This window comes from Podarcis pityusensis (genome assembly GCF_964106645.2).
Source record: "Podarcis pityusensis genome assembly, chromosome: 4".
In the NCBI taxonomy this organism is placed as follows: Eukaryota; Metazoa; Chordata; class Lepidosauria; order Squamata; family Lacertidae; genus Podarcis; species Podarcis pityusensis.
The window spans coordinates 27575043-27597702 of NC_138027.1; the positions used below are offsets into that span (position 1 = coordinate 27575043).

Here is a 22660-nt window from a genome sequence, read left to right on the forward strand (position 1 = left end):
ACAAGCTTACGCCTCCTCTGCAAAACTGTGCTACCATGAGTAGGAAGCAGTTAGCTAGTTTAAAATAGGCTCTAGCATATGGGGGGAAAGGCCACAACTCCTCTCCCCCCCCCCCCGTTGGGCCCATCTGCCTCACACAAATAATAGGTTAAGATCCAAATACAGTTCGTATAAAATCCAGTGCATACAAAATCCCAATTGTCTTGTTGATTACCAGATAATACGTGTGATATCAACACTGTTCAGATCTACATAAGTTATAGTGCAACTCAAGAGTAAGTCTCATTGAGTTCAGTTGGGCTTATTCCCATGTAAATAGGTATGACAATGTCATCTGAGATATAATGCACATTTGCTCTGTTCAGACATTGTCACAGATAGATGCCCAACAGAACAGGAGCCTGTGGGCAGGGAGACAAAACCCCACTTCCGTATAGAGAGTAGACGTTTGGGGACAACTGGCAAAATGAAAGCAAACATATTCACTTAGCAGACTTAGGAGAAACAATGTTTCTATCCTTGTAGGGAGGTACCATTCCGGGCTGAGCTCCTGAAGAGGATGTTTTTAACCCACCGTTAGTTTGCATGTAGATATATAACTTTCCCAACCACTGGAAGAAAATAAAAGCCTGTTCCACAACAGGGTTACTTTTAAGTAAGTCCAATTTACAATGGAACTTACGTTAAAGTAAGTGTGCTCTGACAGTCATCTTTGCAGATTTTGAAGCAGTTCATACAATGCATACCAACATTGAGGCTGAGCCAATCTGGGTCAGCTCTCACATTTCTCAGCTCCTGATGTCTCACAGCTGAATGTAGCAGCTGGTCACCCCAATATCCATGTTGTGTGAGAATCCAGGTCCTTTTCGAAAGGAGGCACACAGAGACTGGTATTTTTATGATATATGGTTTGTACTTCTTGCACAAAGCCTTTCTCTTTTGGTTTTCCTAATGGCTCATTACCTTCCTTTTGTCTTCCAATGGTCCCTCACACCAGGCGATTTCCTAGTCAGGAAACTGACTTGGCTTGTATTTTTGTCTTCCTTAACTTCTAACCGCTACTGGACTCAGGAATTAGGGATGTCTAGCACCCACAAACTCATACCTACAATTACTGCCTCAGAGGAGCATTGAACACATATTTCATCAAACCTTACACCTGTCTGTCCTGTAGCTCACTCATACTTTACTGGGCAATTCCCCAGTTACAGTGCTGAATATTTTCATTCATTGTATTGGATAAACATTCCCATTACAATACCTGTAAATTAATAAATAAATCTGCCAAAATGTGCTATTGCCACCATCTAAAGATGCTATTTTTATGCACTGATGTTTTGCAAAATTCTTGGAATGTGGGTGTATGTGGACACGTTTGTTGAGGAGGCTTGCTAGTCATTAATCATTTATCTTTTTTAAAAAAATCTGATTATTGTGTTGCTTTTCCTTCAAAATTTCATGTTTTTGTGTTTAAAGGTAACATTGAGGCAACAAAGAGAACAGTTCTGGTTTACCTGTACTTTCTAAACTGTTTTTGGGGTTCAGGTTTAGTTAACTCCTAAGCTAATTTAGGAGTAAAGCATATTGCACTTAGTGGAAGTTACTTTCAAGTAAACACAGAAAGGACTGGGCTGCACAAATAGGGAGATGTGAAGCTTCCATGAGTTCATGAGATTACCGCAGCTACACTGAAATCAAAGGGAGTTATTTCCAAATAAATGGATTATGGATTAAAATTCAAGTTGTGTATCGCAGATGAAATTCCTGGAGGATCTTTTACTTCCATTTACCATGGCCATCCTAACATGTTAAAAATTACTGGTAAATGCTGATACTTGCTGAGAGTTTGATATTTACAATAAACAGAGTCTCTCCCCCCCCCAAACTTCAACAATAAGACTTGGATCCCATTGTTTTAAAAAATGGATACATTGCACGAATGACCGCTTATTATAGCTTCCTGTCTTTTAAAGTGCAACACGTGGTAACCTGTTCTTATGAACGCCTCTTCTCCCCATGTGAGAGAACAATAAATGGGAAAGCTGTGGTCAGACTTCAAGCTTTATTTAGGGCGGGAGGGGGAGGGAGTGTGTTAATAACTCTAGAGAAGAATTAAGTGGTCCTATCTCCTTGTCTCTGAAGATGAAGAATGCATTGCCTGAATGATTAGAACTTAAACGCTGGTGGACCTTGTGGCTGTGGGTGTGCATTGCCGCCTGCTCACAAGTAAAAAAAACCAGAAATAATTATTCGGTGATCAATCGTATCCAGCATCGCCTGAGCTCCGCCAGTGCAGCTTTCTCCCGTTTGAAGCACAGAGTGTTTGAGGACCTGGACATTCGAAGGGAGATTTATTTACAGCTATCAACCTTTGTGAAACATGGACCACTTATAAACGCCCCGTCCAACTCCTTGAAAGATTCCATCAACGGTGTCTCCAGAAATTATAAGAGGGAATTGAAAGAAGTTCTTAGTGGTTGGGTGCAATTTTTTTTAGCTGCTCACTGAACGTCGTAAAAGACATTGTAATTAGCTGTACAATACAAGCTGTGAAAGGGCTTCATGCTGCAAACATGAACTGGTAGTTTTAGCCCCGTGTATTAAAATAAAAACCCATTCTTTAGAGCAAGGCAGCCCTCAACCCTCGCAGAACTACATTCCCCATGATTCTTGAGGGCGGCGGAGACGAACCACTCCAATCCACCCACTTTCCAGACCGTTTAATCCCCCCCAACAGGAAGTGGTACGGCCGCTTCCCTCGCAGGGAGCCACCTCCTCTCGCCTGTGGCGCTGCAGTTCAGGAAGGAACGTCCTCTGGGGCGTCAGGACTGAACCAACTGGGAGGAGGAGGAGCAAACGCGCGCCATTTCCACATCTGCGCTTGCGTCGCTGAGACTTGGCGGCAGATTTCGTATTTCGAGGAAGTGGCGCTGCTGCTGCTGAGGCGCAGCTATGGAGACCGGTCAGTCTTTCGACTCCCTTCTGGGGTGACGTGGCTCGCGGCAGTTTATCTCCTTTCCGTGGCTCATATGCGCTTTCCGTGCTCGTCTTTCCGCCGGCTGCCTGTCCCTGAGGCGGTTGTCGCCCTCCTTGCTCTCCTCCTTCCAACCCCTGAAAAAGCCCTTAGACAAGCGGGGACGAAGTCAGAGGAAGGGCGACATTTGAGGTCCAGTGCAGGGCCAGCGAAGCATGACCTTTTCATATATGGTTGCTGTATATTCGCTCCCAAGGGATTTGGACGCTTGTGGGGTTTTGTGCATCGGGTGCCATGTACTTTGGCCAGACATGGGTAGGCAGCAAAATGTCTGGGGCTGGACCTGGGTCGAGGACATGGGCGTAGCTAGGGGGGGGCAGGAAGGGCAATTGCACCCCCCCCCCTTAGATCCACCAAAATTATTGAAGTATTCAGTTGAGGGTCTGCTCCTCCCCCCCCCCCCGCAGATGCCTGCCCCCCTAACGAAAGCTCGCTCCTCATAATGTCCTCCTTTAGGAGGGTGTTTTTACCCGTGACCTGCCTCCCAAAAAATGCTCAACAACTTTAGGTGGCTATCTCCTTTAAAAAGCCCATGTTCCAGGGGGATTTACTTAAGAAAGTAGGAACAGGCATTATACTGACTATTGATCCATCTAGCTCAGTGTTGTTCACACTGACTGGCAGCAGCTCTCCAGGGGGACATTTCCAGTCCTACCTGCAAATGCCAGGGACAGAACCCTCTGCATACGAAACAGTTGTTCTGCCACTGGGAGGGAGGGAGGGGCAAGGAGTCGCTCTTGGGCAGTTTGTTTTTGGCTGCACCCACCCATGCAATTTGGTTAAGTGCAATCCTAAACATGCTTACTCAGAAGTTCTATGGAACTAATTGAGGCACAGGCTGATTAGAGGTATGTATACTTACTTGTGAGCCCTACAAAGGTGTGTGGTGTTTTTGGATGAGGGTAGGGTACTTCCAGGTAAATGTATGCGTGCTGTTAGACCGTTGGACAGCGTGATGAAACGTATTTTTGGAAATCAGTCCAGCCTTTAACGTTTTAAGAGGAGGAAGCCCCAGGTGACCATTTTAGTTGCCCGATTCTACATCAGTTCCATATACTGTATCCTTTTCAGTTTCAACAGCCATTTGGGATCTTATTAATTTATATGTTTGGGATTTGTCCCAATGTGCATAAATTTACACTTGCATTGACTCTTCCTCAGGAATTCTGTTGCCAGTTTGCCCAGTTTCAAGATGTGCTTTTTAAGAACTCTTAATAGTTTGCTGTCATCCTCAAGTTCAGCTGCTTCACTTCTTATCCGTAACTCCTGATAATTATTGAATGAATTAAATAGTCGCAATACATTCTTGTGAGATCACTGCTTACTGCCTTCCATTGTGAAAATACCTATCCTCTACTTCTTGTATGTCTTTTATCAGAGGATCTTCAGAGAGACCCTTGTTCCACAAGGGTCTGCTGTATGTTAACAATAGTTTTAATACAGTGGTACCTCGGGTTAAGAACTTAATTTGTTTTGGAGGTCCGTTCTTAACCTGAAACTGTTCTTAACCTGAGGTACCACTTTGGCTAATGGGGCCTCCCGCTGCCGCTGCCACGCGATTTCTGTTCTCATCCTGAAGCAAAGTTCTTAACCCGAGGTACTATTTCTGGGTTAGCAGAGTCTGTAACTGAAGCGTCTGTAACCCAAGGTACCACTGTATTGCTGCATGCTAGTTATCAGGCTGATGTGCTTTAGTGTAATTTTTGGCTTCCTACTCCCTATCTGTTGTTGGAAAACTGAGGAATTCCATCAAGTCCTAATCAAGTATTGAATTTTAGATGTGACAATTAACACAATTCTTTGTTGTTTCTATGTACATTAACTTTGTTTTAGAAGCCTTTTATGTAATCAGTGATTCACGTGTGGACATGCTAAGGTTACTCATTTTCCACAAATGCATAGGAACAGTTTTTTGTATTTGAAATAATGTAACATAACTTCCAGACAATTTGTTTCAAATATATTCTTGCTTAGCAAGGATAAACATGGCTTCTGCAAAGAGAAATTTTGTTTCCCTGTCTTTTTTTTTAATATGCCATTGCTTGACATTATTAACCAGACGCTGTGCAGTTCAACTTTAGAAACTTGTGACAGTCCCACCAAGAATCCTGATTAAAAAAATTAAAATGCAGGAATAATATTTATTCCTATAGTACTGTAAAACAGACTTCTAATACTGTATAACACTTTGATTGAAATCAAATGTGTTTTACTGTAGCATGATCAGATTTGTTCCTATGCACTTTTTTCTAATGTGAAGGGATTATGGTAGCTGATGATGATACAACAACAACAAAAACTTTTATACCCTGACCATCTGGCTGGGTTTCCCCAGCCATTCTGGGTGGCTCCCAGAAGAATAGTAAAAACACGATAAAACATCAAACATTAAAAACTTCCCTAAACAGGGCTGCCTTCAGATATCTTCTAAATGTCATATAGTTTTTTATTTTCTTGACATCTGATGGGAGGGCTTTTCCAAAGAGCAGGCGCCGCTGCCGAGAAGGCCCTCTGCCTGGTTCCCTGTAACTTTGCTTCTCGCAGTGAGGGAACCAGCAAAGACCCCCAGAGGAGGGCCTCAGTGTCCGGGCTGAGTGATGAGGGTGACGATGCTCCTTCAGGTATGCTGGGCTGAGGCCATTTAGGGCTTGAAAGGTCAGCACCAGCATTTTGAATTGTGCTCAGAAATGCACTGGGAGCCAATGAAGATCCTTTAGGACCGGTGTTATATGGTCCTGGCGGCCACTCCAGTCACCAGTCTAGCTGCCACATTCTGGATTAGTTGTAGTATCCGGGTCACCTTCAAAGGTAGCCCCATGTAGAACGCATTGCAGTAGTCCAAGCGGGAGGTAACTAAGAGCATGTACCACTCTGGTGAGACAGTCTGCGAGCAGGTAGGGTCTCAGCCTGTGTACCAGATGGAGCTGGTAGACAGCTGTCCTGGACACAGAACTGACCTGCACCTCCATGGACAGCTGTGAGTTCATTCATATAAGTTTTGTGTGAAATTCTTCCTCAAGCCACAATGGCTCAAGTTTGCAAGTAAGTCAAACCCAAACTGTAGCCACTGTGCTCTTCTCTTGGTCCACTTCCTGCTGCACTATGAAGACCTAAGCCATGGTTCAGTTTGGCATTAAGTCTGACCCTGGGCTCATGGCTTGTCTTGCTCCAGACAAATCATGAGCTGTAGCCAAGGTTTGTTCTTGGCTTCCTACTCATCATTGTTTGTCTAGGGAAGGCAAACTACAACCCTGGGTTGGGATGTACGCTTAGCCAGACCGTATCTTAGGTCTGGATAGCCGAGCAGCAGGACTGTGGAAGGAGTTAACTGAGCACAATTTCTGCTGCTAAGTACCCACATAGTCTGCACTTAAAATGTGCTTGGCTGAAGGTTAAATGCACTGAGGCATCACTTGATGGAATTGTCCCCTTATCTGGACAACATTTCTTCCTCCCATAAGGTCAGATCTGTGACTGCAAATTGAAGTAGCTACAAAATATTTAGCATTACAGTGGTACCTTGGTTTACAAACATCTCGGGTTACAAACACTTCGGGTTACAGACTCCGCTAACCTGGAAGTAGTACCTCGGGTTAAGAACCTGAATGCCAATTTTCTTGTTTTAATTCAACCTGGTCATTTTAGATGATAAATTTAGTGGAACTGATGCCAATCAAAAAGTTGAGCAAGACATAAATATTTTTATTGCAAATGCTGCATTAGTTGTGTGTTATCAGATAATACTTGAAGCCAAACACAAAGAACTAGAATTCATTGCAAATATGATACAGATTTTGAGAATACTGTAATATTATTTTGCAGGTTTATTTAACAACACCAGTGATATTATGGATAAGAAAAATGTTACTACATCTCCAAAGAAGCCATCTTTCTTTGAAATATTCAAAGCGCAATGTAGTGAATCAGGTACCTTGGGCATTTATTATGGTGCTGTGAACAATTCTTTTCAATAAGTTATGGGCTTGATTAGAGCTTTTCCCGCAACAAGTAGAAGGCTGCCCATGCAACCAATCTTTCCCCTACTCTCTTAACCCCTTACCCCAAAAGGACTTACTGAATACTGTAATTGTATCATGTGGGGCTACAGGGGAGTGAGGATTTGAGTATGAAGGAATTCTCTTTCAATCTAGGTTGCATGTTAAATTTTGAGCTAGTAGACCCCTGTCTTTCCACCTGATCAGCAGCTGGAATAAGTAGGGGGTTTGCTTCTTCAACTTCTCCTGCCTGCCTTTGTCCTGTCCTGGCTACCTTATGCTGACAGAATCTTGGGTAAAACATATGAGAAGCCAGAATTTAACAGGATTGTGTTGGCAGGCCTGAGATTGTGGGGAGAGGCTGTTTTCCTGCAAAGTGGGGGTTGAGAATTGGTTGCATAATACTGTCTCAGGCTGTGCCTCCACTTTTTTGACAAGTTCAAAATAATGGTATATGGTCATTCCATAGTTACTTTTTCTTACAAGTGGGATTATAACCTAGGGCACGGTATCCTGCATAATATATTCATTTTCTTAGATTTAGGACCAATAAGTATCAACTGGTTTGAAGAACTCAGTTCAGAAGCTCCACTGTATAACTCTAAAAGACCAGAAGAACCTGAACATAAAACTAGTGACCTGGACCAAAGTAATTTTAAAACACCACAAAGGAAGCTGCCAGCAAAAAACCAATTTGCATCAACTCCAATGATATTTAACGAACCAAATAAATCTGTGCCATTTGTTTCTCCTATACAAGAATTGGGTCAGAGCAAAGCAGAAGCAGGTGAGAATTTTTAAATGAAAGATATAGAAATGTGAAGATTGGATTTATTGCTATAGTATGGTAATGTCCACTCTTTTGTCCCCTCCACCAAATAAGTGAGCTGTTTAAAAAATATTTTGTTCACTGCTTTGAATTTTGAAAATAGTGGCTTATAAATATTCACTTGGTTGTTTTCATGAGATGATGGCTAACATTATCACACTTAATGTTTTTCAGTGCTAAATGGAAGTTTCCTTCATACACCCAAAATTTTTGAGGTACTTCCCTTTTTCTCCGATTTTCTAGCTTTTGAAATGAAGTTACTTCAGGTTTTTTTACAAAAAAGAACAATTTTTATATATTTTAGGTTCAGACACCAAAATCTGTTTTTGAAAGCTTAGGAGCAGAAACTGATCCTGAGATGACTTGGTCAAGTTCATTAGCAACGCCTCCTACACTTTCTCCAACAGTCATAATAGGTAATGATAGCAATGTGACTATGTCAAAAATATTTTGCTGTTTAATTTCCCTCATATTAAATGCTGTGCTAGGGAACTGAGTTTTTATGTTAAGATCATATCAGTGAACTCTAATGAGTTGCATAATTGATTACAAATTATTTATATTTGATATTTCAGCTAGAGGAAGTCATTCGGTTTCTGGAACAAAGCAGCATAATGAAAGAATTGAGTTGGTGAGTGGCTTTAAGGGCTAGAATATGTCAAAATAGGCAACTTTTGGAATAACCTTCATGTCCACAGCTAATTTGTAATTTATATATGTTAATATCCCCTTTTTGTGTTCAGGTCATGCATAGTCTCATCTCCAAATACGGTAGAAGTCCCAAGACAGATAGTATGCATGTGCAGTCCACATCAGGAACAGAAGATGTATGTGCAGAAACTGACAGCAAAATCCACAGTGAGCATTGGTTGATTACTATTTTTTACTGTTTAATAACTATTTGTATTTTATTATTTGGGTAGTTCTAGAATAACTATTTAACCCATTTAACTATATTGTACCTAGTGCAGACAACAACAACTATGACAACTCACTGAAATAAAAGTCCATTGAAACTTAATACAAATACCTTTGCATGCATATCACATATATTATTCAATAAAGAAACAAATTAACAAAATTAAAGGTTCAGTTCTTTCCACCCAGTGCTGATAGATGAGGTAAGATAAGAATGGTGTGTAGGCGCCTCTCCACTCATATGAAGGGTTTGTATGAAATGTTATCCCAATGAAATGTTACTGTTTACTGCATTTTCAAATTCTCCCAAGTTTCAAAAGTTTCAAAAGCAGTCTGTAAACTGCAATAGGGGACTACTGTTTGAGAAAAATAAGTCGTAGGGTGTGTGTTTATGTGTGTTTAATATACACACATGCACATCTGCACTAATCCAGTTCTAACACTGCTTCAAAATAAATAATTTAATACATATATTGGAATACATGTTATAAATGAAATGTGGGATTAGAGCCCTTCATAAAATATTGCTTTCTCATGTTCATGGTTTTTTATTTACAGATTTTGAAAGGTTATTAGCTGGATCCTTTGGTAAGAACATATTTCCCAGTAAATTAGGAGAAGATTATATGCTACCAAATGTACCAATGGATGAAGATACGAATGATGGAACAGAGAATGATCTGTCTGAATGCCTTGCAAGCAGCAAAGCCTTTCTAAGAAAATCAAAAAGAGTCAAGGAAAGTAAGACATGTTCTGATAAAGCAAAACGTGAATATCAAGAAACTGATGAAGACAAAATTATAACAAAATATGGAAATTCCACCAAATGTCACCTGCAGACTATTCCAAATAATGGAATGCAAAAGCACTCTGTGAATCAGAATGGCATTCCGAAAGAAGAGGAATTACCATCATCTTTGCTTTGCTCATGGTCTCAGCTGGACTTATCTGGACTTGACATAACACAGCTTGAAAAAACGTCCTCACACTGTTCTGATTCATCTCCTATGTCACATATCAAGAAGTGTTCTGAAGATAGGCAACTATCTGTTGGCAAAGAGTGTGCTAGTACTGAAATGCTAGAATCGTGTATTCAAAACACATCATGCCTAATAAAAGGTAACAAGCTGCTAAACACCAGTTCTCTGGAAATAATACCACTGCCTGAAAACACTCCATTGCCTGTTGCGATTATGAGCAATAAGAGCCCAACGCTGGTGAAAGATTGTGAGGCTGAGCTGGCATCTGTCATAAATGTTTCAGACAGTAGTTCCTTCATAATGGAAAACACAACTTTTACAGAAGCTGATAATAGTTGCTGTAATTACTCAAGAGAAAATGGAAAAAAGAACTATGATCCTCTAGGTAGTGTTTCTACCCAAGCTGCTGGTGATGTTAGTGGACTTACAAGGGCGGGGTTGAAAAGTATGACCTCACTTTCTCGTTTGAAAAAACGACCTAAAAAATTTATGTATACAATAAATAATACCCCAGTTCACCAGGAAGAAGGAACCACAAAGAGAGATAGCTCCTCTGCTTGCCTTGTGCCAACTTGTGCAGATTTAAAATCTTACGACTCTGAAATTTCTGCAGCAGCCATAAGAAATGAAGGTAGAATTTTTTTGTATTTTTTCACCCTGTGGTTTTTTAAAAAATCAAAATACTAAACCTCCATTCCTGTACTTACTATAACTATGTTTTTGCTATTAACTAGACAGTCATGTTCACTGCATTGAAAAGGCCCACTAAATTAATATATTTGCATTTGTGGATTATATATTGCTGAAGTTAAGTGTTTACCATGGCAAGTATATGGGATTCTCACATAAGTGGTAGCAAATGCTGCATGAAAAGAACATGAATGGGGAAGAGACACATGCTGAGGGAAGGAAAAGAAGGAAGGCAACACGGAAAAAGATGGTGGGTAATAATGTGAGGGAAGACAGTCTTACGATTTGAGAGGCTTCAGTGGGAAAAAAGAAGCAGGTTGGAGCTCATGATGATTTCCAGCTGTAGCCTAAAGCAGCTCCCTTTTTTCTCTGGACATTCCATTGCAAGGCCACGTGGCTGCAAGTTTAAAGTTAACTTCCATAACTAGTAGTGACTCCTTTATTATCATTTATTGAAAGAAATGTTTTTGTTATATCATTAGGTCTTTTGGCGTGATTTCTTGAAGTGGCCTTGTTGTCAGAAAGTAAAAGTGTGCATTTTGTTCAGCAATCACAGCTGATAAAAAAAACAGGTTAAATAAACTGCTTAAGCAGAGCCATTTTGTTGGTAATTTATTATGTCAAAAGTTAGAGTTGTTTAAAAAGGGGGGGGGGAATTAAATGTCTCAAATGCATAGAAAAAGTATTTAGTAATTCCTCCGATAACAGCAATATTGAATGCAAAAGCACAAAGTATTAACTGCAGCATACTTTATCGTGGTTACGAGACATTCTGAAAATGGATTTAGTACACTAGACTAAACACAAAAGCTGGTGAGAGAGAGAATTTTTTTAAAAAAATAATGGTGCCATTCCAACTAACATTACTATCATGGTTCAATTTCTTACAGAACGAAAGGAAGACATTATGCACGCTAACAAACACATACTTGAAGAGAAACAGCAAGTAGAGTCTGATAAAAACTGCATTCTTAGTAACATTTCCCATGAAGCTCCACTCAATTACACAGAACGTAATTTTACAGATCAGTTGTCAATACTTCAACAGACAGACAACAGAAAAGGAACAATTATGCCTTCTAGTAATATATCTGCTAATCAAGAAACAGAGTCAAGTGAAAGCATGTCCCATTCAGTTGGTCAAAAGATAAATTTACAAAGAGAACATGGTGAAAGATGTGTCAGTCTTAGATGTTTCAGTTCATTGCAAGAAGCGGTGATGGAGGAATCTACATTGGGAATACATGCATCAAAAACTGGAAACCAACAAGCAATCTTGGAATCAGCTACACAAAAGTTTTTGGCAAGTGGCACTCAGGTGGCTGAACTTGGGTCTCAATCAAAGGAAACGCCAAAACCTACTGTAGATGAATCTTTTAAGCTTATAGCATTGGAGAAAAAGTTAGACCCAAGCCAGCATCTACAAGTAGTCTTAGCAGGAAATGCTGAAGATAGTGAGCAGAGCTGGTTAGGAGGTATAAGTCCTAGCAGAACTGAAAAGTTGGGTGGCTTCAGAACAGCATCCAATAAACAGATAGCACTGTCTGATTGCAACATTAGAAAAGGCAAGTTATTGTTCAAAGACATAGAAGATAAATTTATTGAAGATTTTCCTAGTGAAGGAATGCAAAATATTTCAAATGAAAATGCACAGAGAAGTGCTGAGATATCTTCACTTGGAATGAACAAACTGACTGAAAATTCATCTAATTTTTCACATGTTTCTGATCTGCTGGGTATTCAGATGAATGATGCCCACATTATTTTCCCCAAGTGTGCCAATTCTGCTTTCCATAATGTGCTTAGTAATCAACATCCTGAAGGAAAACTAAATTTAACAGCAAGCCAAGAAGCTGAAGTTACTGAAATTTCTAATATACTAGAAGAAACAGGTAGTCAGTTTGAATTTACACAGTTCAAAAAGCATAAGATGGTGGCATTCAGTAATGCTGATGAGATGTCTGGAAGCTTTGATAAAAATGATATATGTGCTGAAGTTTGGAAAGAAAATGATTTTGAGAAAAGCTCTGAAGAAAAGGTTCAAAGAGGCCATGATCTGTCTCCCAATAAACATATAGGCACAGCTGAGAAATCTAAGATACAGGTACAAAGTAGTGAAGAAGCTACATCCATTAATTCAAGCACAAAACAGAACAATGTTTTTGTCCCAATTGTTTCAGCACCATCACAATTCAATTTGTCTGATCTGGGGAGCTGTAGTGCAGCTGGGGGCAAAGAGATGAGCTTATATGTTGATGCTATAAAGAAAACTACAAAATTAGTCGGCGATCTGGATGGAGTAAACAAAATGCTTAGCCCTCACCAAAAAATATTGCTATGCGATTGTTCAAATAGGTGCAACAATAGTTGGAGTAATCCGAACTGCATGAAAGAGAGAGAGATTGATTGGCATCAGAGGGTCAAAGAAGTAAATGCTGAATATTTGATGAAAAAGAATACAAAAGATACAATTAAATTTGTCAATGAAAATACAGAAAGTAAGTCAAAAATTGTAAATTATAATGAAGGCAGAGTTCAGATTTCTAGTACTACAGAAGTTAACCTAAAAATTATTAAAAAATACTCCGTCTGTATGACAGGAAATGAACTGTCTTCCTTTGAAAATAATCAAAGTGTATTAGTCTCACATCACTTTGTAAACTGTGAAGAAACTCAGTGTAATTATAATTTGCAAGAAGCTTTGTCAGATCTAACATGTTTAGCTGAAGTTGCTAAGACTGAAAAAAGATCCACCTTGAATAATGCATATGGAAAAGAAAACTGTAATTTAAATCAAGAGGGGGAAAGGGTGAGCAATCTAGAAAGTGGTTTTCTACAGAGATTTCACACTGTTGCTGATGGGAACATATTTGCAGGGGAAAGTAAAAAGCTTCATTTGTTGGCTGCCTCCTGTACAAGAGAAGAACTAGAGACTATGCCAACTTCCAGTGGGAAGACAAGCCCTAAAAGCAAAAAGGGAGATCTCAGTTCTGTAAAAGAGAATATTAACTTAAGTGAAACTGAAAGGTCCAACCATCAAGAAATCTCTGAAATCAGAAAAGAAAAGCAGATTATTGCAATGGGTTTTCATACAGCTAGTGGTAAGCAAATTACAATTGCTAATGAATCATTAGCTAAAGCAAAGCATCTTCTTTCAGAAGATGAAACTGTTTTTCCAGAAATGGAGGAAGAGGTTAGTAATTTTACCAAGCCTATAATTCAGGAAAAAAGAAATGAGAAAATTACCAAAGTTAGCAAGGAATTTGAAGAAGGAAATGAAAAACATGAATATCTGTATCCTGAAGGTAACTTCGAAGATCTTCCAGATTTGTCCTCAAACACTATTAAGAAGACTGAGGATCTTGACACTATTAAAGAACTTTCTTCGGAGATGAATGCATCTGAATCAGATTTAGTATCTCACACTAGAGGGGAGAAAGTGAACGAAGGCTTGTTGACAAAGAATAATCTGGCATGTACAAAAAGCAAAAATATTTCAAAAATGGAATTTATTGACTCTGCTATTGATCAGCATTTGCCTGCTGAAGGGTCAGATATTAGTGCAATGCAAGGTTTTCAGGACTTGTCATCTAGAAATACTGGCAATAATAAAAGCCTTGATTCCTCAAACTTAATTTGCAGTATCACTTCAAAGGCTAGTACCTCTGATTTAAAGAGTGAGCATTCTTTGCTGAACCATTTACCAGATGAATGTCATAAGAAAAATTATGTGTCAGAGAATTTAACTTGTGTTTCTCAAGAAGCATCACCATCAAAAAATGTGTTTGCTGACAATAATGTTCACACTTATGATGAAACTTGTAAAAATGAGAGTAGCATGATACAGAAATGTGACTTAAGTTTGTTCAGTACCAATGTCTTGCAGAAATATTCAGCCAGTGAAGCATCAACTTCAACTTCAAAACATCTGAAGGTTAAGCCAGTTGCATTCAATACAGCAAGTGGTAAAGCTGTTGAAGTTTCTCAGGAAGCATTAAAAAAAGTCAGACAAGTGTTTCATGAAGACTGCTATAAATCTGTAAAAGAGAACATGGAATCTCAACCTAAAACAAATAAACATGACCTTTTAGAAAGCTGTTCTGACACCTGTGGCACTGGAGTGTGTATCAATTCTAATAACTACTCATCTGCAGAGAACAATCCAGTGGAAAATATAATTGCACCTCAGTTTTCTCGAGCCAAAGAGTGCTGTGCAGGTGAGCACACGTTAAAGTATACTGAATCTATGACCTTGAATACTCACCCTGAGTTATGCTTTCAAATGCATAATAAGCAATCTGATACATGGACTCCCAACAAACAGAAGTGTATCAAGTCAGATTTTATTACTGATAACTCTGGGTTTTTTAGCACAGCTAGTGGAAAACCTGTCCAGTTATCTGAAGAGTCATTAAAGAAAGCAAGACTGCTTTTTTCTGAAATGGAAAATAATTCATCAGATCACCCCAGTCATGTCTCTAACTGTGATTATAGTTATGGGGAAGTATCTTCTCCTGGGAGCAAAGAAGCTCCAAAGAAAGACACAATACTTGTATCTCAAGGGGAAAGATTTTCAAATACTGAAGCGAATGCAAATATTCCCTGTGGCTTTGCCACAGCAAGTGGAAAACAAGTACAAATTTCTCAAAAGGCTCTCCAGAAAGTTATGGGTCTCTTAAAAGAATTTGATGATGTTAGTAGTAATAGTTTTTCTGATGCTCAACGGAGTGTGGGGCAAGGTCCTATAAAAGTTCTTGCTACAGAGGCCATAGAGGAGGATGAAGTTATTTCAGAGTCTAAACCACAAAAGAAATATAAAGCACTTCATTCAGCCACAAGTACACCTAATGAAAATAAGATTATAAAAAACCCATTGAGCATTAAAATACCTGTGTGCAAGTTTCATACTAAGAAGCAAAAAGAAATATCTGAGTTAGAAGAAAACTTTACATGTTCAAAAGAAATTGAGGCTTTGAAGATAACCCAACCATGCCGGAGTAGAAGCAAAACTAAATGTGCAGCAAATTGTGGTACTGCAACAGAAGGAAATCTGGATCCTCAATGTCGTCATTATGCACAAACTCCGGAAAATTACTTGGAAATAGAAGCTACAGAAAGTGCCAAAGCTTTCATGGAAGATGATGAACTTCCTGATGCAGAAGTACAGAAAAATAAAAATTCCATATTGAGTTTTGAGAAACCTAATAATTTTCTGTCATATACAAGAACTGGAAAAAGGCACATGAAAGAAGAAAACACTTTTGGTAGGTGGCTGTTTTGTTTTTTCAAAAACCTGTTCCTGTACATTTACTGAGTTGCACTGCGATTGATCTCAGTTTAGTTTACTTTGAATGAATTAGCAGGGAGCGAGACATCTTAGAAAATCCATGGTCTCGGTCTCAGATTTGCCAAGATATTGGCAGCATTGGCGTGTCACTGCAAGCCACAGTTAATGGGCTGCCATGAATGTAGTTTGCTCCTGCTTTGCTGCTTTCTGATAGTGAGTGGGAGCAACCTACTGTGATCCTCGATTTAGCATTAAATCTAAACTCGGATTGTGTTTGATTTGATTCCAGGCCCGAGCATTAAGCCAACACCATATCTAGGCTTTAGAGTGTGGCTTGTTCAGAGTGAAACAAACCATGATTCCTGGTTTTGATGTAAGTAGTGCTAAATCAAAGATCACTGAGAGTTGCTCCTGCTCACTGGTGGACAGAAGTGGGAGTAATATGCATGGTCATAGTAAACCATTAACAATGGGTTAAAGTGCACCCAATTAGAATATAGGGTCGAGGTACTTGTCAGCCAGGATTAATGGGAGAAAGGGGTGCATAACCAATCACATACTTAAGTGATTATTTTCTCCAAATTCTCCCACCCTCATTTGCTTGTTAGGTAGAATCACTACCAGTTTTAGATTCTAGCTGTTAAGAGAAAAAGCTTTGAGGAAGGGCATTTGCAGAGAAGTTACAAAGAGAAGTGCTGAACAACCCCATGCTACTCACTGATTCTCATCTACAAATGCTTCCCAAACTCCACACAAGATTTGCAAGGGAAATGGGGGATTGGGAAAGCGATTTGCATACCTATCAGGACTGCAGTCTTTGTAAATTTTTTGTTCCTTTGAGGTTTAATGTGAAACAGTCTTACATTTCTTATGCAAACTTACAAGGTTATACTAGTAAAGGTAAAGGGACCCCTGACCATTAGATGCAGTCGTGACCGACTCTGGGGTTGCGGCGCTCATCTCGCTTTATTGGCCGAGGGAGCCGGCGTACAGCTTCTGGGTCATATGGCCAGCATGACTAAGCCGCTTCTAGCGAACCAGAGCAGCACACGGAAACGCCGTTTACCTTCCCACCGGAGCAGTACCTATTGATCTACTTGCACTTTGATGTGCTTTCGAACTGCTAGGTTGGCAGGAGCAGGGACCGAGCTCACCCCGTTGCGGGGATTTGAACCGCGACCTTCTGATTGGCAAGTCCTAGGCTCTGTGATTTAACCCACAGCGCCACCCACGTCCCCTTATACAAATAAGCCCTATACAAATTGTGTAAAATAAAACTTTTATGTCCATGATTTGAAAAAGTTATTAGTAGTCATTGTATACCTCTTAAAAAATATTTTGAAGATTACCGTAGGTTTTACATATGCATCAAAACACCAGCATGGAGTTTAGATCCCAGTAATACAGGGCTAGCATATTCACTAAAATCATGAAAATGTACCAACTGAATGATATTTTTGGCAATGACTGCCAATACCACTAGGATCATTTTTCAGATCAGAGTAACCAAGGGACTTACAAAAGCTTTCATTTGCTAAAATATTCAAGAGGCATTGCTTGAGAGTTTGAATTACACTTGAGAAATTTTCTGAGGAATGTACTGCAGTGATGTAGTCAGAATCAGTAAGGGCTAGGCCCTTTAAAATATTTAAAAATGCTCTATGACATTTGCTTTTCAGGGGAACCTCCTATTAAAAGAAAATTGCTACCTGAATTTGAGCGGTCAGAAGAACGCAACAAAGCATCTTTGAAACCTTCAAGAAGTTATCCGGAGGGTAATCTTTATATTTCATGATTTCTTCAGTTAATCAGAAGTATTGTATTTGTAGTTTTCCTTTGCCTTCTATAATTCAAACATTTCAACATATAATTAAATTTTTTCAAGGTCAATGTAAGAATCCTATTTTGCATATTGACCTCATCCTCATGAAATTACATGCCTTATTGTGTGTATATGGTATACAAATGCTGCTTAAGATTTATAATCCACATTTCAATTATTCCGGATGCTTCATACTGATAAATTCAGCTATTATAAAGCAGTTTATCATTGAAGTTTACCAGATCACTGCTGCATATTTGCCCCTGCAGCTTATTACAGGCAGGTGAATTTAAAACAATACCATTTGTGTGCCCTTGATGCAGTAAAATAAATATTGATTGACACTTTTTTCTGCAGAGAGAACTGTGTAGACCTGGCAAGTGCAGTTTTCATATGGATGAAATTTCTTACTTTACACAATGATTAAAAGTGCAGGGACTCTTCCTGCCTTTGCATTTAACTCTTACAGTACTTTTGAGAAGTGAATAGAGTTCCAGTAACAACGCTATTTCCCCCAGTATTTTTAATATGGATGCAAAAACGATATCTGTTAGTTTCTATTTCAATAAATTATATTTTTCACCAGTATACAAATATAGAAATCTAAAATACCTTGGGGGAAATTTCACGAAAAATTCATTATAGCAAATACTGAACATGATTTTGTAGGTGTATTATCATGATAATGAATGTAGAATTCTATATTATTCTTTTACAAATTATGTAATGTAGCTTTGATATACAGCTTCATTTTTCTTCAGGTATAGTGAACGACAGAAAAAAGTTCACCTACAATATTCCTTTAAAGCCAGTGGTCTGTGGCCCTTTAAGGTAAGGAAAATAGATTTTTTAAAAATCAGATTACCTCTTTAATAGAATCATAGAATCATAGAGTTGGAAGAGACCACAAAGGCCATCGAGTCCAACCCACTGCCAAGCAGGAAACACCATCAGGGCACTCCTGACATATGGTTGTCAAGCCTCTGCTTAAAGACCTCCAAAGAAGGAGACTCCACCACACTCCTTGGCAGCAAATTCCACTGTCGAACAGCTCTTACTGTCAGAAAGTTCTTCCTAATGTTTAGGTGGAATCTTCTTTCTTGTAGTTTGGATCCATTGCTCCGTGTCCGCTTCTCTGGAGCAGCAGAAAACAACCTTTCTCCCTCCTCTATGTGACATCCTTTTATATATTTGAACATGGCTATCATATCACCCCTTAACCGCCTCTTCTCCAGGCTAAACATGCCCAGCTCCCTTAGCCGTTCCTCATAAGGCATCCTTTCCAGGCCTTTGACCATTTTGGTTGCCCTCCTCTGGACACGTTCCAGTTTGTCAGTGTCCTTCTTGAACTGTGGTGCCCAGAACTGGACACAGTACTCCAGGTGAAGTCTTTAACTGTGTACATAGCGGGACTTCTTTTCTCCAGACACAGGTTCCTTATGCTTTATCTGTAACTATTTCTGAATACCATCTATGTTTAAAAACCAACTATCCAATAGTACACCAGGCAGGTATGAGGAGAAATCTCAGAATCCTTACTTGAACCTTGGTTTGATTTCTGGACACGGCATTCAGGAGGAGGGTTGCCTAGCAGGCTCTAGAATTCTGGTTTGCCTTCCTTTCTTGGAGGGGCACACTGCTATGTCATATCATTTGCTTGTACGTTCCACTCCACCACTGAATGAGAATACAGCCCTGTCCTTAAGTCAAACCTGGCTGCTGGAGTGTGGGACTTCTGTGGATTGTGTTTGTGGAGTCACCCAAGCAGTCTAGGGAGTCCCATGACACTGACCTACCTTTCCCACTCTGAAGTTACTTTTCCCCTTTATTCTATCCTTGTAATTTTTAAAAGAATTTTGAAGTTAATTATTCCATGGCTCTTTGTGTTGATCTTGTGTTTATGGCTATCAACAAGTCTGGAATTCAGTGTGTTCCCTGTCCGTTCTGGCTGGCTGCTTTATATATAGGCTTGGCTGACCAGAGAACAGATCACTGTAAGTCCACCTTTCCAGGTTATTAATGTAATTAAATCATCTACCAAAATGAATTTGGTGTGCAGTACTGGTAGTAGCCAGCTATGCTTATCTTGTAGCTGTCAGGTCAAACAGCAATTGGGGGGGGGGGGGGAGATTCACTTTTGCTAGTGTTTGTTAGTATAAAACTTCTTACCAAAATTTCTTCAGTTCTACAGAGAATGGCAAGAAGTTTTGGATCAATCCAAGACCAAAATGTTAAAGTATTGAAATCTGAAAGGTCTCAGTAACTTATTTCCAAGCAGTCTTCAAATATACCAATATTATTTTCTTACTTATTCTAGTAAGACCTTAACTGAGGAAAGGAAGAAAGCAGAAAATACAGCAAAGAAACCTGCCAAAATCTTTGCACCACCTTTTAAAACAAAAGCAAATGCTTCCGAGGATAAACTAGGTAACAGCAAAGAATCTGTCTTAATGGACAACAAAAATATTAATAGAATGGAAGAGCTTCATCTTACAAAAGTTAACCAGAGCACTACTGAAACAGAAGGCAATATCTTTGAAGATAATTCCATGCAAATATCAGCTCTGAATTCAGAATCCAGAGATACAAATTCAGGTATGTTTAGGTGTGTACACATGTATTTGTGAACATTTGTTTAATTACTATAATAATTTATTCACAAATTGTTTCTGATAAGGTTACCTTCTCTGTGACGTTTCACATGTTGGATCTGCACAGATGCAGGCTAAATTGCAGAGATCTTTGGAGATCAGTGTGAAGTACTCCTTTCTGTCCCCTCAGCTAATGTTTTTAGAGAGGGACAGTATCCAGTTCCTCTTTTGCTGCTGTAAGGTAAAGAGCTATTACTAAAACCTGATCCTCTCCATAGAAATGGAGGCCAAGGGGGAAGTTGATATTTGTATCAACTTGTCAGCTTGCAATGTGATTTTTAATAATGTGCTGTTATGGAATACAGTTGAAGATTTTGTCATTAAACTTCAGTCTTAAAAATCTGTCTTTAATAACAGCGACGTTAAATTTGGTGGCTCCAGTGTAGGAATGGGGAACTTGTGGCATTTCAGATGTAGATGGACTCCAACTGCATTCGGCCCTAGCCAACTTGGCTAATGGCCAGGAATATGGGAGTTGTATGATAATATCTGGAGGGGCCAAATTCCACATCCCTGCTTTAATGCAAAAATAAAGACATGTGTGATGGTCTATCAGTAAATAATTATTAGATATTGTTTAATAATTTTTTCTTTAAAACTTTTAAAGATACGCTTTGGATTAACATTTATACGTGGAAATGTCTAAAAATACAATACTATCCTCCTGTGTATGTTTGGAATTTCTATTTTAAATTGAAATACGTTCTTTAGGACTTGATCAATATGTTTCTTTAACAGATTTAACAAAAATAATAGCAAATCTTCAATATGCAAGAAATCTACAAGAAATCAGAATTATAAAGAAACAAAGCCAGAGAATTTGTCCACAGCCAGGCAGCCTGTACCTTGTGAAAATATCTGCTCCTTGCAGAGTTCCTCTGAAAGCAGCGGTGGGAGAGAAATTGCCTGGTTCTTTCTCCAGCGATCAGGTACCTGCACTTTATTGCCTGGTTGGATTATCCTATCTTAGTATGATGACGTGCTGGCCTGGTTTGGACCTAATGATAAACAATGGTTTTGCTTCTTATCCAAACCCTAAACTGCAGTTCATTTTAACTGACTAGTTGAAACAAGCCAGCTTCATGAATTTACTTGTTTCAGCTGACCACAGTTAAGACTGACCATAGTTTGTAAGCACTCAGACATAACAAATAATTGAAATTAGTGTAAAACAAAAACAAAACCTTCTCTTCCTGGCTATGCTGGAAGACAAAGTGTCTGAGCCCAAAATCCGCTGTGACTCATTCCCATAAGGCAGTGGTAGCCAACTTAGTGCCCTCCAGAGGTTGTTGGAGTCCCAACACCCATCAGCCCCAGCCAGCATGCTCAGTGGTCAAGGATATTGGTAATTGTCGTCCAACATCTGGAGGACACAAGGTTGGTTAGCTTCCATAATGCAACCATAGTTATCATTAGGTCTGAACAAGGCTGTTTTCCAGTCATGAACCTATTCCATCAACATGATTTGGTCTAGAATGCCAGATAGAGCTTGGCCACATATATTTAGTCTCTGCTGCCTTAATAACTTAAATCCTTACAAGAGATCCTGATCCTGCAAGAAGTTTAATTTACTCAATGTGCAATTATAAAGGTAAAGGTAAAGGTACCCCTACCCGTGCGGGCCAGTCTTTACAGACTCTAGGGTTGTGCGCTCATCTCACTCTAGAGGCCAGGAGCCAGCGCTGTCCGCAGGCACTTCCGGGTCACGTGGCCAGCGTGACGAAGCTGCTCTGGCAAACCGACACCAGAGCAGCACACGGAACGCCGTTTACCTTCCCGCTATAAAGCGGTACCTATTTATCTACTTGCACTTAAGGGTGCTTTCGAACTGCTAGGTGGGCAGGAGCTGGGACCAAACGACGGGAGCTCAACCCGCCGCAGGGATTCGAACTGCCGACCATGCGATCGGCAAGTCCTAGGTGCTGAGGTTTTACCCACAGCGCCACCCGTGTCCCTGTGTGCAATTATATCTATGCTCTATTTCTTAAGTTAAATGTTTTTTTGGTGCAAATGAAGGTGTTGAATTTATTATAAATGCCCATTGTAATTTGAACAAAATAAAATAAAATAAAATAAAATAATTCCTTCCAGTACAGTAGCACCTTAGAGACCAACTAAGTTAGTTATTGGTATGAGCTTTCATGTGCATGCACACTTCTTCAGATACACTAATGAAAGCTCATACCAATAACTAACTTAGTTGGTCTCTTAGGTGCTACTGGAAGGAATTATTTTATTTTATTTCTTTATTTTATTTATTTTATTTTGTTTTGACTACTGCAGACCAACACGGCTACCTACCTGTATTGTAGTTTGAGACCTGATTATATTGTATATTGCCTTTCTCCCTGGACTTTCACAGGACTTTAAATTGACCTGCTAAGACAGAGTAACTGAGCCCTTTACATGAAGAACCCATGTCTTATTTATTCTAGACTTCATCTTGAATTTCCA

At 39.4% G+C, this 22660-nt stretch overlaps 1 protein-coding gene across 1 annotated transcript in view; it reads left to right on the forward strand.

The window, feature by feature from the left end:
• Nucleotides 1-2749: 2749 nt before the first annotated feature.
• BRCA2 (BRCA2 DNA repair associated) overlaps nt 2750-22660 on the forward strand; it is a 37008-nt gene continuing 17097 nt past the window's right edge. The window contains exons 1-13 of the mRNA XM_081004025.1: nt 2750-2962; nt 6857-6961; nt 7568-7816; nt 8033-8073; nt 8163-8274; nt 8434-8489; nt 8602-8716; nt 9335-10387; nt 11337-15710; nt 17413-17508; nt 18317-18386; nt 19873-20150; nt 20945-21135. Coding sequence (XP_080860151.1) covers nt 2953-2962; nt 6857-6961; nt 7568-7816; nt 8033-8073; nt 8163-8274; nt 8434-8489; nt 8602-8716; nt 9335-10387; nt 11337-15710; nt 17413-17508; nt 18317-18386; nt 19873-20150; nt 20945-21135 — 6750 coding nt within the window. The 5' untranslated portion in view covers nt 2750-2952. The remainder of the gene's footprint in view (nt 2963-6856; nt 6962-7567; nt 7817-8032; nt 8074-8162; nt 8275-8433; nt 8490-8601; nt 8717-9334; nt 10388-11336; nt 15711-17412; nt 17509-18316; nt 18387-19872; nt 20151-20944; nt 21136-22660) is intronic.